A 16,771-nucleotide genomic window follows, 5' to 3' on the forward strand; every position below is an offset into this window, starting at 1 on the left:
GACAGACATGTACCGGACCGCCATTTGTTTGCGCGTGTGCATCAAAATTTGTGCGATTATGGGTCATTTAGAGGTAACAGGAGTAGTGTGGGCAGACCACGTTCGACGCGAACTCCCGCAATGGAAGAAAGTGTGTTGAATGCCGTCCAGAATAATCCTACTACCAGCACACGTGCCATTGCCTCAGCCTTAGGAGTGTCTCGTTGCACTGTACAGCGTGTCTGGCACGACAATTCCTTACACCCCTTTCATCTCCAAAGGGTTCAGTTACTGCTCCCCGAAGATCATACCGCACGTGTGGCTTTTGCGCAGTGGTTTCTCCAAGAAAGTGTTCAACAAGACTTGAATTTTCCAGCCTATGTTTTGTTCACGGATGAGGCTTATTTCACTTGAGAAGGTTTATTCAATCAGCACAATGCTGATGTGTGTGGGCTCACGACAACCCACACAGTATGCGCCCCCATGTGGCACAACATCACTTCGCAATAAATGTGTGGGCAGGTATGGTCGGTGACTGCTTAGTCGGCCCATACCTGTTACCATCCCCCGCTTGAACTCCGCTAAATATCGGATCTTTTTTGACCAAGTTCTACCAGGGTTACTTGACGATGTTCCAGCAAATGTGAGACGCAACATTTGGTTTCAACATGATGGGGCGCCTGCCCCATCATGCTGGTGTGTTCGTGACAGTTTTGGGCGTCGATGGATTGGCCGTGGTGAACCCGTTGCCTGGCCCCCACGCTCACCTGATTTATCGAGCCTTGATTTCTTTCTGTGGGGGGGCTCAAATCTATTGTGTGTGAATCGCTTGGGGAGACGGAAATGGATCTCGTTGTGAGACTCATCTGCGCTGCTGCTGCTACTGTCAAAGAAACTCCAGGTGTGTTCGACTGTGTCCACCAATCTATGCTGCGTCGGTGTCACGCATGCATCGCGTCTAATGGTGGAACCTTCGAGCATCTGTTGTAACATCATGAAATGCATCCATCTCGTACGCCATTGTTAATATTATGTCAAATAGTCTTTGATTCAAAATTAACTTTTTGCCCCCATTTCACCTACTTGGTGAAGAATGTGAGAATTATGCAGGTATGATTTCCAGGATCAGTTGAGCAGACTGGGGGCTCAAAAGAAAGATCCTGGCAATTGTATGCCATGCAATGTTCCTACCTGTTCCTAGCTCTCCCACTTTACTCCCTCTTTTGGAAGTAGCCAAAAGAGGCTTGTATTATGGACTTAACATGTTCCCGCTGTGGCGTTTATTTAACATGAAGCCTAACAGACAGACAGACTCACGACTTTTATTTCCCAAATGACGACTGTGTTTTTTTCATAATTTCGTTCATTTAAATGACAAATAACACAGTATGTGCAAGAAAAACAGGTTGCCATTTGTTTTTCGTGAAAATTTGATAGCGACCCACTGGTGGTGGTTCATCTTGACCACACTCTGAGAACTGCCTTTATGGCAAATTGACCAGAGAACACATGCAATTTACAGACATAATACATATATGGGTATATGTAAGAGATTATGGGTGGCCCTAATATAATAATTTGCATTTGGTTCACTTTGCCCTCTGGCGCTAAGTATTGTCAATGAACGAGGATAAGTGCCAGTGAGCTTCATTTCAAATATGTGCACACATGGAGAACATTTTCGTTTATCACTATAATCTAGAGATTGACGTAAACTCTTTAGATATTTTGAACTTGCGTCCAGGGACATCATTCTTGATGTCCCTGGACGCAAGTCCAGAGTTGGAATTGCGGACAAAAGAGAAGCCACAATATTTCTTTAGTGATGAATCCAACAATGGGTCAGAATTAGATGATTTAGACATATATTCCAATTACAGTGATGGTGATGATAACATCCAAACCTCAGAAGAATCTGATGAAAGTGATGAATATCATGAAATTAATGATGAAAATAATGACCCAAATTCTCAAGTAATCTCCAATGCATCTAAGTCTGAAAATGTTATTTGGCAAGAGGTAGGAAAACTAAAATTTCAATTAGTGAATATAATAAAGATGCTGAAATCCTTGTTGATGTTGATTTGAACTAACCTTACCACATATACTAAATGTTTCTAACCGGCGATATCCTTCAGATGATGGTGACTGAAACCAACAGATATACTGTTTGTCATCAGCAACTAGTAATATACGAACACTCAAAAAGAAGTAAGCTGATTGATAACCAACCACTGAACCGAAAATGGAAAAGTTTCTTGGAATATTATTGATAATGGGAATTGTTCATGGCCCAGATATAAGATTACACTGGTCAAAAAAAGATTTATATTAGAATAATCTCATTAGGAAATCTATGAGTAGAGATCGTTTCCTAGATATGTATCTAGGAAACGATCTTTCGCCGATGCATCCCTAACAAATCTCATAAATATGGGATCAAATTTTATAAATTATGTTTACCTGAGGGATATACTCATGAAATCGCTATTTATACCTGAAAGAGTGATTCAGTGGAAAGTAAAGGACATTTCCATGCCGTCTCAACGAAACTGATGGCTAATATGCTCAATGAAGGATGTGTTCTTTATTCGGATAATTTTTACACCAGTTTCCCTCTAGCACGAGAGTTATTAGAAAAGAAAACCTTTCTCTCTGGGACTCTAAGAAGCAATCGAAAAGGAATATCAAGGAATATTTCAGGGTAAAAAAATGAAACGGGGAGACATAATTGCTCTTGAGAATAACAAAGGAGTGAAAATCATGAAATGGATTGATAAAAGACCAGAAATGATGCTAACAACATGCAAAACTCACCACTGTAAAATTATTGAGGCAGGAAAGAACAATAGAAAGGGAGAAAAAAATCAAGAAACCCAATGTTATTATCAGCTAAAATCAAGCAAAGAAGGAATTGGATATATCTGACCAAATGGCATCATATTTATAGCAGCCTGTGTAAAACTGTAAAATGGTATAAAAAAAGCTGCAATGGAGATCATCTTTGGTACCATGCTAGTCAATGAATGGGTGGTACAGAGTAAATGTGGGACTAATAATCGCGTCTATCCATCCTTCAATTCCAAGAAAGTATAATATACAGTTTACTGAACAGCGAGACTATTACAAAAGAAACAAAGGCACCTGGCAGAATTCATACTTTTTGTAAAATGGAGGGTCAAGCAAGGAAAGTTAGGAAACGTTTCAGGGAGTATTACAAGAAAATTTCTGAAAAAGAAGGAAAGAAAGAAGCATACTGGAATGCAAAAAAAGTTAAAACATTTTGTCAAGATTGTGAAAATCAACCCGCTTTGTGTCTAGAATGCTTCAACATAATTCACTGTAAACAAAAATAATTATATTGGAAATAAAAACTGTCGACTATTGGTTCCTCTTTCTATTCCAACTACTATGATTTTATATACCCCATAAAAACTTCAATAAATAAAAAATATTGATCCTGGGCTGATACTTGATAGATAAATATATATGGAGGAATACGATAAAATGCTTAAACACTGGGCACTTAATGCCAAAACTGAATATAAGACTTGTAGCACAATGAGACACCCATGGGTCTCAATGTGTGATGATAATTAGCCGCAGTGACCCACTGGTGGATTGCTTTGCCCAATGGACATTAGAGTAGCAATCTACCAGTGGGTTGCCCCAGTGTGAACAGGTTAAAAAGGGCATACCCACAGGTTTTCTGGGGGATAGCCCTTCACACAGCGAACACCGTCAAGGCTGAAAGAAAAAGAATAGCCACAAAGTTCCATCAGCTATGGCAAACAAATGGGGCAGGAAACCAGAGGTATAGTTACCAAAAGGGTTCTGCCATGGGTGTCAGTGGTTAGCCCAAAGCCACTCAATGTCAATTTAACTACTTTGGTAAATTGCTACGAATTAGACTGATGCAATTGCACTAACCTATACATTAGTCAGTCTATCATGTAGCTTGAGGCTCTTGCCCTTAAATACTTTATAGTTTATACTACTGAAAACCACAGGCATCTCTCATATTGTGGAGTTATACTTCATAACTGGGTTGTCAATACTGCAACACCAGGATACTGCCTACCCACCGAAGAGATGCCAATAAGCCTCAAAACAGTGCCGTCAGGGTGGTGGTATCAGCCGAGAATAAGTAACATCAGTCTTCTCCACTAGTTAAGTGTTACTTATTCGAGGTAGTGCAATATCATGGCAACTCATTGTGAAGGTATTCACAATATGAGATATAATTAAAATGATGTGAAGTTAATTACTTCGGTAGATGGCTAGGAATTAAACTGATATAATTTCGCCAACCTATACGTTACTCTTTGTATAAGGCAATGGAATGGCCTCATCTGGAATACTGCATACAGGTTTGCACATCTTGTCTTAGGAAATACTCAGATCTGTTGGAAAGGGTGCAGAGAAGGGGGACAAGATTAGTAGAAAGGATATTCTTACTACGAAAGACTGGAGATTTTGTATATTGCAATCCCTGGAAAGTAGTCATCTGTGTGAAAACCTAATTGAAGTTGTAAGGCTTTAAAAGAGTTAAGTAAACTAAATGCTGAAGGCATTTTTACTCTTTCTCAGATGACACACACACACACACACACACACACACACACACACACACACACACACACACACACACACACACACACACACACACACCTGGGCATTGTGCAAGCAGGTAATTTGAACAGACTTAACGGTTTGTATAAATTATTGGCAAATGAGGTGGGTAAATTTTTTTAGGCTTGTACTGTAAAATTTTGCTTCTTTGCATCAATATTGCCAATACTAAGAATATATTCAATTTTTGAAAGTATGGTGTTCAGGGTGATCATTACTGATTTCACTTGCTTCCCTGTAGTGGACCGATATGGTTAACTCTTTTACTTTAGTGTTCATACATTTAGTGTTTATTATCTATCTTGGATCACTTTACCAAATCTGTTTTGTAATCTGCTAAAGCAGATTACAAGATTAAAATGTCTTGTAACTTAATTAAGAAATATGCATACAGCAATTACTAAGCTAACACATAAAGCCATCATTATAGAAGTTAAGCTACCTAGTCTTATGATGTCTTGTTTTCTTCCATTATTCCTATTTGTATTTATTTTGAAAACTTTCAACAACATTTACAGATAAAATTCCAATAAACTATTTTTTTTACACTTGTGCTATAAATAAAGTATACAATAAACTGTACTATATACTATATAATGTAATTTCTTATTTAGCTACCATGTAATGAATAAAAAAAAAATAATTTCTTTTATCTTTTAATTTTTGGTTATTGTCTCCTTTTACGTAATATTCAATTTTTTGTAAAATATTGGTATCAATTAATTTTTTTTAGTGGAATCTACCAAAAAAGATTTGGCATTTTAGGCTCTCTCTTATAAAATGTATTTTTTATAATTAAAATTTTAATACAAAAAATTAATTAATTAATTAATTACTTACTATTGCAAGTACTGTGAGAGATACTGTGCATACAACTGTTGCATAGCTGCCATTTGCTGAGCCATTAGTTCAGGAGAGACAGGAAATGAGGGTACAGGTGGGGTCATTTGAAGAAACTGTGGCAGTGGCTGAGAATCATGGTAGCTAAAATCAATACAATTTGAATAATAAATTAATGTATAAAACAAGAATACATGAAGCACACAGGATAATGGCAAAAAAAAAAAAGAAAAAGAAAATAAAGAAAAAGAAATTTTTAAAAAAGGGCAAAAGCAGAGGCAATTGCCAGGTCAAGTAGGTAGCTACTTTGGAACTAAGTCATATGGTCACAAGTACTTATAATTTGGCAAAAATAGAATCATACACTAGAATTAAAAAAAAAAAAAAAAAAAATTAATTTTTGTTTAATTTCCTTTCATCCAGATAAAAAACAAAAAACAATACAAAACAATGTAGGAACTTATACAATAATACAGTCCGACCTCTATATAACAAAATCGATCGTTCCGTTGAAAAAATTCGTTATACAGAAATTTCGTTAAAGAAATATGACCTTTTCAACAATTAAAAATACTTTAAATTCAGAAATATAGTAAAAGATGGGAAAGAAGTGGGAATGAATAAATTTTCTAACATTTTAAAACAATTTATTAATACATATTAAGAAATGATTACTTACGCGATGTCCACAATTTATTAGTACACTTTTAAGAATTATGTCGTAAAATATTTGGTTATTTTTTGCTTTACACTGTTCATAAAAATGTAAGCATTTGTTTAAACTTTAAAAACTCTGATATATTTTCTGCTACATTTTCTTCCCACGAAAGGCCTCGATGCAAAGTTTCAAATGCTGCCAACGTTTGTTTGGAAGGTTTAATATTGCCCTCATTTTCATCCAGCTAATCGTCACTAGTTCTTTAAATACACTCCAAAATGTTGGAGTCACTCGGATATTCAGCTACTATGACATCATTATCAACTTACCCAGGGGCTAACATCTGGTGAGTATGGGTTTAGCACACCCAGGGTCCTGAGCTGGATATCATCATTCTTCTCTTTCTTGGTGATTCCCTTCTACTTCTCTCTCTCTCTCTCTCTCAGGGTAATTCAGAAATTTTTTGTTTGGCTGGTGCAGCATAAGCCTCATGCTTCCTTGCACCATATGGCTAATAATAATAATAAAAAATAATAACAACTCTTAAAAATTTGGCAAGAACAATTCCTCCACTGATCAAAACTCGCTTGGAACGCTTCCCAAGATTGCTCAATGTCTTCTAGTAGCTCAATTCCTCTCATCTCTGTTATTAGCATTTTAGAAAAACCTGTTTTCGCGAAACAATTCTTAATCGTTGTTTCAGTCACATCTTGACTCCACACTTTCGGCAACTCTGACATGCACATCCACAAATCTATAATAGAATCTATAGGTCAGTTTCTATTTTCAGTATAATTTTTTTCAGTATGCACCTTCAGTAGTGCATTTTCAAATTCTTGATAATGACTTGGTCCAGTGGCTGCAGTTAAGACGAATTATTCAGAAGGAAGAAAACAAGCTTCACACTTGTAAGTTTCAAAATTACCGAGTGAAGGTGGGCAGGGCAGTTGTTGACAATCAACACGATTTTTCTGTTTTCTTTCGTTAACTTTCTATCGAAATTTAAAATCCACTGCTCAAAAATTTCGCTTGTCATTCAAGGTTTTTTGTTTTAGTTGTAGTCCAACTCTAAAGACTTTATTCCTTTGAAACATTGGGGTTATTTACTTTTACCTATTACCAAAAGCTTCAGTTTTTCATTACCAGACATAATGGCAACCAAGGGTGTAATTCTCTCCTTACTATTTTTACCACCTAAACATTTATCACCTTTAAAAGTCAGTGTCTTGTTCGGCAAACATTTAAACAATAGACATATTTCATCAACATTGAATGTCTTTACGAGTCCAAAGACATTCAACGTTGAATGTCTTTGGACTCGTAACCCTCCATAATTTTTTTCAAAACTGTTTCTTTCCAATGGGTATAGTTGTCTTCGTTTGCAACTCCACTATCATCAGAAATAACTTTTTTGAGTAAGCCATGATGCTCTTTAAATTTGGTCAGCCAACCAGAACTGGTGGAATGTTTTGTGCCCCAGAAAAGATGCATACTCCATAGCCTTTTCTTTTATTAATAGCTCTGATATTGGCATGTTTTGGTCTCAAATCAACTTCATACACTTAAAAACTGCTTCATCTACATTTTCCCAAAGGCATAATTTCGCACACTTCTGACTGGGCCAGTTTCCTCAAACAGTTTGAGAATCGAAACAGGATTTTTCAGAATGGCTGACACACTACTGGCAGGGATATCTCAAAACAACAGATGAATTTCCGAGATAAAGGAAAATCACTGTCTCTAATTCTCTAATAGGATGCTTAAGGTAGAAAATAGGCTGACCAGACCCAATATGCCCGCTCGGGAATATGCCTTAATCTTTGCCAATGCTGGGGACAGCCGACAAGCGGGACTTCTCGACATAGTAGTGTATAAGTTATATAGGTTTTACTTCTTTTTAGCCATTGCTGATCCACTACTGGGCAAAGGCCTTTTTCTATCCCACACTGTGGTTGGCCAGTTTCCTCCTGCAGGGTTTACAGGCATCATTAAATTGTAAAATGTTTTAGCCTCTTAATTTGTGGAATTAAAGCCTTTAACTATTAAAAGCTAAAGGGATTAATGCCTAATCCTTTTAGCTCTTAATTCATACCTTCTACAAGCATCAGCTTTATTGCCTAAAGGCCAGAGGAGCAAACAATGGGGACCTAGGTCTCTGACAAAGAAAATGGAAATTTTCTTTGTCGAAAGGAAGCTATTTTCAATGTAATGACCAAAGGAAAATTAAAAAAAGTTTGCTACATAGAAAATTTCACTATATTGAAGTTCGTTAAAGAGAGGTTCGACTGTATATACAGTCGGACCTCTTATCCAGAATACACTGTATTCTGGATAATGAGACCAAATCGCAGAAAATGAAATGTGGTCCTATTATGTGGCTGGTTCCATTAACTGTAGCTTAAGGGAATGCGAAAAAAATAAGTTCAAAGCAAAATCTCATTTAGTGACAAATGGGCCTGGAGTACTGGGGTCCATAGTTTAATAATTTTCAAATAGATATTTACAGTATACCCAGTATAAAATAATTGTACTTATATTTTATTTTATACTGGGTATACTGTAAATATCTATTTGAAAATTATTAAAATCTCATTTATTAAACTACAATGGAAATGATTAAGAATATACAAAACTTAGAATAAATGAAAAAAAAAAAAAACGTTCAATTATGAACTTATCCAAAGTTGATTGCTGTGCACTATCAACTGACTTCACATGAACAAAATCGTAGCATTGATCCAATGCAGACATGGGATTGTTTTCATTTCCTTTATGCATAAAATAGTGTCGTAAGTTGGCAATACATTACATTGGTTCACTCACTCAGGCATGTCAGATCATCACTAGCCGAATCTTCAGATATCTTGCAGTGTTTTGCTACAATTTGATCAACAATGTCCCCAAGATCAATTTCATTGTAACATTGCAGATTTTCGTCGGCACATAAAAACTCCTCCACATTTGTAAATTGCAGCAGTGACAGCACAGTTTCAACTGGTGTTGTTTCAGAATTCTCTCTGTCTGAATGCTGAAAGGCAACATGAGCAAAACAGTTTTTAATTATCTTGCAATCGATCTCATGCCAGCTATCTGCAACACATTGTATTGTTTGTAAAATGGTCACCTTTGCAGTGATTTCCACTGCTGTTTATGATGATGTATATAAATTTTCTTTAATGGTTTCAAGTGTGTAGTTAACCAGCTTTGTGTGAAATGTAGTCTTCAGATTCTTTATGATACCCATATCCATGGGCTGTATCAAGGATGTTGTGTTGAGTGGAAAGAATTCCATTTGAATATCGTACAGATAATCAAAGTGAGGGTGTGCAGTGAAATTGTCAAGAAGCAACAGAATTTTTTCTTGAGCTCTGCTGTAGTTCAGCATTCCAATTATTTAGCCATTGCTCAAAAATTTCAGATGTCATCCAAGCATTTTTATTAGAGCGGTAGATAACTGGTAAACTGTCTAGTCTAAGTCACTTGAAACATCGTGGCTTTGCTCTTTTTCGAATCAAGAAAACTTTCCATTTATCAGATCCCGACATGTTTTAACGGCATAACACAGTTATGCGATCCATAGCCTTTTTTGAACCCACCAAAATTTCGCATTTGTAGACCAATGAACAATGGCATGCAATGAAAAAGCAAGCCTGTTTCATTGGTATTGTAAATGTCATCAGTGGAAAATTGCTGAAACAAATCGGGCAATATTGCTGATTTCCAATGGTTGGCACTTACAAAATCTGCATACCCTACTCACCATGTCCTTTCTTGAATTTAATTTCATGTCAGGCTTTCCACTGTGACAAATTAACTATAATTGCATAACATAAGCCTTTCTTGGTAACACCAGCCCTTTGTTGCACTCATCAATCTCACTGCCCTTCTCTGTACTCGTTCCAGCAGCTATACATATTTCCTAAAATGAGGCCTTCAGACCTGTATAAAGGGCTCTAGGTGTGGCTCGACCATTGCCTTATACAAAGGGACAATCACCCCCTTTAACGCTCCTAGCAAAATTCCTGTATATCATTCACAGGACACCATAAGCTAGCCTTGCAAAGGGACTTCAATGCTAAGGTTCGAAAAAGACAAAACAGCAAAGAAAGGGGAACTATAGGAAATTTTGGAATTGGTGAAAGAAATGAAAGAGGCGAAAGACTTGTGGAATTTGCAGAATCTCGAGGAATGTCAGTAATGAACACTTTTTTCAAGAAAAGGGCGAACAGAAAGTGGACATGGAAGAGTCCAAATGGATTAACAACTAATGAAATCGACTTCATCCTCACTAACAGAAGATATATTGTAAATGATGTTACCGTCCTGAATAAGGTAAATGCTGGAAGTGATCACAGAATAGTAAGATGTACACTTCATATAGATGTAGAAAGTAAAGGAAAAAACTGACTCCAGTAAATAATACGAAGGTCTTTGAGATAACAGAACTGCTCAGGACCAAGATATTGACGAGGAATATTACAACTTTCTGAAAGTGATAAAGCCCAAGAAACCTATATGGAAAAAGAAATCCAAAGAAGAAAAAATTAGTCAGAAACACTTGTTATGATGAACCGAAGGCGAAAAATGAAGAGCAAGATAAACACTGACAAGGAGAAAATTGAGTATACTGAGTTATGCAAAGCTGTCGTTGTTGTTGTTATTAGGAGCATTAGCAACTAAGGCCATATTGCTCAGGGATTCCCTGACCTTTCCGCATTCTCCGTATTTGGTGGTGATGGGCTCGAACCCCGGTCTAATCAAGAAGAGTGTGCTACGCACTGCTGCTCCTTCCCACCTGGCTACGGAGGCGCCAGAGTTATGCAAAGCCATTAAAAAGAGACTCAGAGAGGACATAAGAAGATTTAACACAAGAAAAGGTAGAACAAGCATTAAGGGAAAATAAAGCATTTAAATCAGCAGCCATGAGTAATAATACAGAAAGACAAATGATACTAAAACTGAAGAATAGCAATGGTGTACTTATAAACAGCAGAGAAGGCATAATTCAAATAGCAGAAGACTATTTGAATACTAATTCAATGGAAGCTACTAAAAGTTTCATACCTATTAAGAACTATTGTTCAAGGTTTAGGCCTAAATGGTTGTCAAATGAACTAATGAGACTCGTAACAGAGAAGAAAAATGCATGGGATGCATATAAATTATCAAGCGACTCAGAAGCCTATGGCAGATATAAGTTATTCTGTAATCAGGTCACAAAGGAGGTTCGGCAGGCAAAGGCAGATTACGAGAAATCCTTGGCAAAAGATGCTAAGAAAAACAGCAAGGATTTCTTTACTTATATAAACTCTAAAAGGAAGGGGATGAATCTGATTGGTCCACTTGACATCGATGATTCGACTGTTGATGATCCTACTCAGATAGCAAACAAACTGAATGAGTATTTTGCATCTACATTCACACGTGAGGAATTATTAAGGTTTGAAAATGGCAGAAGGTTATCAAATTGCAGCAAGATACTTAATGATTTTGTAATAACTGAGAACAAAGTGGAAGAGAAATTGTTGAAGTTAAACGTAAGAAAAGCACCTGGGGTGGATGGGATCTACCCAGTTATATTAAAGGAGGCGGCAAAGCAACTAAGCAAACCCTTAGCCATTAATTATGAGAGCATCCTTGGACTCAGGGGAGGTTCCCACGGACTGGAGATGTGCAAATGTATCCCCAATTCACAAAGGGGGATCGAAGGGTGACACGAGTAATTACAGACCAGTTAGTTTAACTTCTGTTCCGGGTAAAATAATGGAGTCGCTGATTAAAGATGCATTGCAGGATCATCTAGTCAAGACTGCAGCAATAATTCAGACAGCATGGGTTTGTTAAGGGAAAGTCTTGTCTGACAAATTTGATAGGATATTACGATGTGGTTACAAAGGAACTGGATGCGAAAAATAATTTTGATATCATATATTTGGATTTCAGGAAAGCTTTTGACACTGTTGTGCATGGAAGACTATTGTACAAATTGGAGCAGAATGGTATTAAGGGTAAGTTGCTACAATGGATAAAAGGATGGTTAAGTGCTAGAAGACAGAGGGTGGTAATCAATGGGTGCTGCTCTTCTTGGACTAATGTTATTAGTGGAGTCCCACAGGGTTCGGTGTTAGGTACACTGTTGTTTTGTATATTTATCAATGATATTGATGAAGGTATATCAGGCTTAATGTCGAAGTTTGCAGATGATACAAAGGTTGGCAGGGTTGTTAATGACAGTAATGGCAGTGCGCTACTGCAACAGGATCTAGATAATTTGGGCAGATGGGCTAAGAAGTGGCAACTGAAGTTTAACCTTGACAAATGCAAAGTACTACATATGGGTAGAAGTAACCCCAAAGAAACGTACCAACTGTGTGGTACTACACTTAAGGTGGTAGAAAATGAAAAAGACCTGGGAGTAATTGTGCAGGCAGATATGAAGTTTTCTGAGCAATGCAGACAGGCTGCCAAGGCAGGTCATGGGGTTTTGTCAATGATATACAGGAATTTTGCTAGCAGGGAAAAGGAGGTGATTATCCCTCTGTATAATGCAATGGTCAGGCCACGCCTTGAGTACTGCGTACAGGTCTGGAGGCCTCATTTTTGGAAGGATGTAGATTTACTTGAGTGTGTACAGAGAAGGGCAACAAGATTGGTGAGGGGGAATGAAGGGATCCTCTTACCAAGAGAGGCTTAAGTTCTGCAAATTGCAGTGGCTGGAGACTAGGCACCTGCGTGGTTATCTGATTGAGGTATATAAGGCCTTGAATGGGTTGAGCACGCTGAATTCTGATGGGATCCTTCTACTTGTTCAGATTACAAACCTAAGGGGGCATAAATTCAAATTAAGAAAAGACAGATGTAGAATAGATGTGTGGAAATTTGCCTTTAGCCAGCGGGTGGTTAATTGCTGGAACAAACTTCCATCTGTTGTTGTGGAAGTTGATAGGTTGAATAAATTTAAGGAGGAACTGGACAGGCATTTGGAGGGAATGGTGTGATTTTTTTTTTTTTTTTTTTTTTTTTGGCTGATGCTGCATAAGCTCATACATTTGCTTTCTTGCATCACATGCCACTACTACTACTACTACTACTACTATAGAGAATTATACAAGCAGCGAGGGAATGATGCCAGCAGTGGAGAAGATGGATTGCAAATTAGCAACACATCGACATACCCGATATTCTTCCTGATGAGGTAGAACATGCATTGAAGAAAATGAAGAATCAGAAAGTCCCGGGAGAAGATAAAGTTACTGTAGGGTTTTTAAAATTGGGAGGAAGAGACATGACACAAAAACTGGCAAGACTCTTCACAAAGTGCATTAGAAAAGGTGTGATGCCTAAGCAGTGGAATAATATAATCATAGTTTTGCTGCATAAGAAAGGAGATAAATCAGAAATTGGAAATTATAGAACAATTAGCTTGTTATCACACATCTACAAGTTGTTCACAAGGGTCATTACTAACAGATTAGAAAGAATACTTGATGAAAATCAACCGAAAGAGCAATCTGGCTTCAGGACAGGATTCTCAACTATGGATCACCTTCACGTAATATCACAGCTAAGGGAGAAAGCAAATGAATATAAAACACCATTATGCCTGGCATTTGTGGATTATGAAAAGGCATTTGACTCCATACAGCATAAGGCAATGTTTCGGGCACTGGAAAGACAAGGCATAGATACCCCACATACTGTTTTTTAAGAAAATATATAAGAATGCTACCTCCTTTATTAGACTAGACAAAGACAGTAGGAAATTTAAAATTGAGAAAGGAGTTCGACAAGGGGAGACAATATCTCCGAAGCTGTTTACTGCTGCCCTTGAGGAAGCTTTCAGAAGATGGACTTCTGACTCTCGGGGAGTCTGCTGACGAGGCTACTAGTGACGGTCGTGTTCCAAGCCGCTAAGTGGATTTTTCTTATTTATTGATTTGAAATTATTGTTTTTCTAAAACTTTTGATTTAAATTTAGTAGTATAACATTATTTTGTGATTTTTTGATTAATTTGGTGTATTTGGTTAATTTGGTTAATTTGGCCTTGTAAAAGTATCGGTAAGGGTTTCCACGTGTTCGTAACTACCGCTACCGTTATTAACTTTCCCGCCATTGTGATACCGTATTAGATATACCATAGGTTATATACCGTACTAGATAGCGTTAGTTGAACTTCGTTAGCAGTTAAATTGTACGTTTAAATAAATACATATAACGACTTAGATTACAAACGTAATATAATTAATAACATAACATAATTAATTAATAAATTAATAGAATCATGACTCAGACCAGAGCAGCAAAGCAAAAGGCTCAAGCTAATGGAAGTGCTGTGGCTCAGAGCAGAACTGAGGGGGGCAGTTGTCCTCTGACTCACAGCCTTATAAAATGCACTGTTTGCTTGATGTTTGCAGAGCAATCGGGTACGGGACTTGATACTGCCAAGGGGGATGTCTTTGTGTGTGCGCGATGCAAGGAGTGTATCGATATCAGGCAACAACTCGGCGTTCTTTTGGGCCTATATGAGAGCTTGAAGGACAGAGTGGATGCCCTCGAAGAAACTAAATTGAGGGGCCCATCAAGCTCTCAGCTGCCCACATCAACGCCAGAGCTTGCACTTGGGCATCGCGTGACACAGAGACAACCCCCAAGGCAGAATGCGCTGGTCCCGAAGGAACTAGTAGTTGTTGGTGACTCTATTGTCAGGGAAACGGGGAACATGCTTTGTAAAAAAGATAGGTGGAACAGGACCAGGGTATGTCTGCCAGGGGCAAAGGTTGATGACGTTGTAGAGCGAATATCATCTTTTAAGGGCACAAAAGGTGATATAGTTGTACACGTTGGCACTAATAATATTAAGAGTAGGAGACCGGCAGAATTACTTAACAAGTACAGGTCACTGTTGAACAAAAGCCGAGAATTAGGGTTGAATTTGAAAGTGTCTGCAATTCTGCCCAGACACGATAGGAGGGAGTATATGATGAGAGCCTTGTCGATCAATTCGGCCCTGGAAAGATTGTGCAAGGCTCAAGGGGTAGAATTTTTTTCAGCCTGGACTGTACTTGTTAACAGGAGAGATTGCTTCTACAGGGATGGGATACACTTAAATAGAAAGGGTGCAAGAATATTTGCTGATGCTATCGAGGCAGTGTTAGGTGGGTCGGAAAACTGCTAGCTTGGGGGGAGACAAAGACCAATAGATTGACAGTAGCCACTGGCAGAGGTGAAAGAGATTCTTGCACTGCTTCTATTAGAATGAGCAGAAGCCTGAAAAACAAGATGCATGGTATTTCAGAGACTTCTGGGAGCCATTGTGGTACAAGTAAACACATGGGTTGTGTTAGGGTAGCTAAGAATAGAAACAGGTGCAGGTATACTTGCGTGTACACCAATGCTAGGAGTTTAGTAAATAAATTTGATGAATTTGAGGTATTGCTCAAAACATCGAAGGCAGATATTGTTGGGATATCAGAGACGTGGTGTCACACAGATATAAGGGATGCGGAACTGCAATTTGGGGAGTACAACGTCTACAGAAAGGATAGACAGGATAGGAAGGGGGGAGGTGTTATGCTATTAGTTAAGAAACACATAAAAACCAAGGAAGTGAAGCCAGTCGACATCGCTGGACAGTGCAGTGTGGAGTCAGTTTGGTGTGACATAAGCATTGGGAGATCAAAATTGAGAGTAGGAGTGTGCTATAGGCCTAATGACTCTGATGAGTATAATAAGGAACTGTACAGGGAAATAGAGTGGGCCAGTAAATCAGAGTGTCTTATAATGGGAGATTTTAATTTCCCAGATATTGACTGGAATTTGGGGGCTGGATACTCACACACTAGCAGGGCTTTTGTGGATTTATTGGATGATTGTTTTCTACATCAGCATGTTCGGGAGGCAACTAGAGGGAGTAATACTCTTGATTTGATTATCAGCAGTGATTCTTCATGCATTAAGAATCTGCAGATAAATGAACAACTAGGTGGCAGTGAACACAGTGTGCTGAAGTGGGATTTACTCAAAGAGGTAACTACCATTAGGGGTAAAGGGAAGGGTTATTGCTTCCGTAAAGGCGACTACGATGGACTGAGACAGTATTTAAATTCTATACAGTGGGACCAACTGATGATGTTACCAACAGCAAATTCAAAATGGGAAGCATTCAAAGAACTTATCTTGGAAGCTACTAGGCTTTACATACCAACTAAGAAATATTGTTCAAGGTTTAGGCCAAAATGGATGTCAGATGAACTAATGAGGCATATGGCAGAGAAGAAAAATGCATGGGATACTTACAAATTAACACATGACACAGAAGCCTATGATAGATACAAGTTGATATGCAACCAAGTTACAAAGGAGGTTAGGCAGGCGAAGGCAGATTACGAGAAATCCTTGGCAAGGGATGCAAAGAAAAACAGCAAAGAGTTCTTTACTTATGTAAACTCTAGAAGGAAAGGGATGAATCAGATTAGTCCACTTGATATTGATGGGTCAAGTGTTGATGATCCTGCTCAGGTGGCTAACAAACTAAATGAATATTTTGCATCGACATTCACACATGAGGAGTTATTCAGCGAGGGGAATGCCAGAGGTGTATTCAACTCTAGCAGTAAGTTACAGAATCTTGAAATAACTGGGAGTAAAGTGGAGGAGAAACT

The 16,771-nt window shown here is 38.0% G+C and overlaps 1 protein-coding gene across 1 annotated transcript in view; it reads right to left on the reverse strand.

Moving 5' to 3' along the window:
* Window positions 1–16,771, reverse strand: part of Herp (Homocysteine-induced endoplasmic reticulum protein) — a 223,851-nt gene that overhangs the window by 118,813 nt on the left and 88,267 nt on the right. Inside the window, exon 6 of the mRNA XM_090383557.1 lies at window positions 5,452–5,595. Within this exon, the coding sequence (XP_090239683.1) occupies window positions 5,452–5,595 (144 nt within the window). The remainder of the gene's footprint in view (window positions 1–5,451; window positions 5,596–16,771) is intronic.

This window comes from Mastigoproctus giganteus, chromosome 10 (genome assembly GCF_048544385.1).
Source record: "Mastigoproctus giganteus isolate SK-2022 chromosome 10, ASM4854438v1, whole genome shotgun sequence".
Taxonomy (NCBI): Eukaryota; Metazoa; Arthropoda; class Arachnida; order Uropygi; family Thelyphonidae; genus Mastigoproctus; species Mastigoproctus giganteus.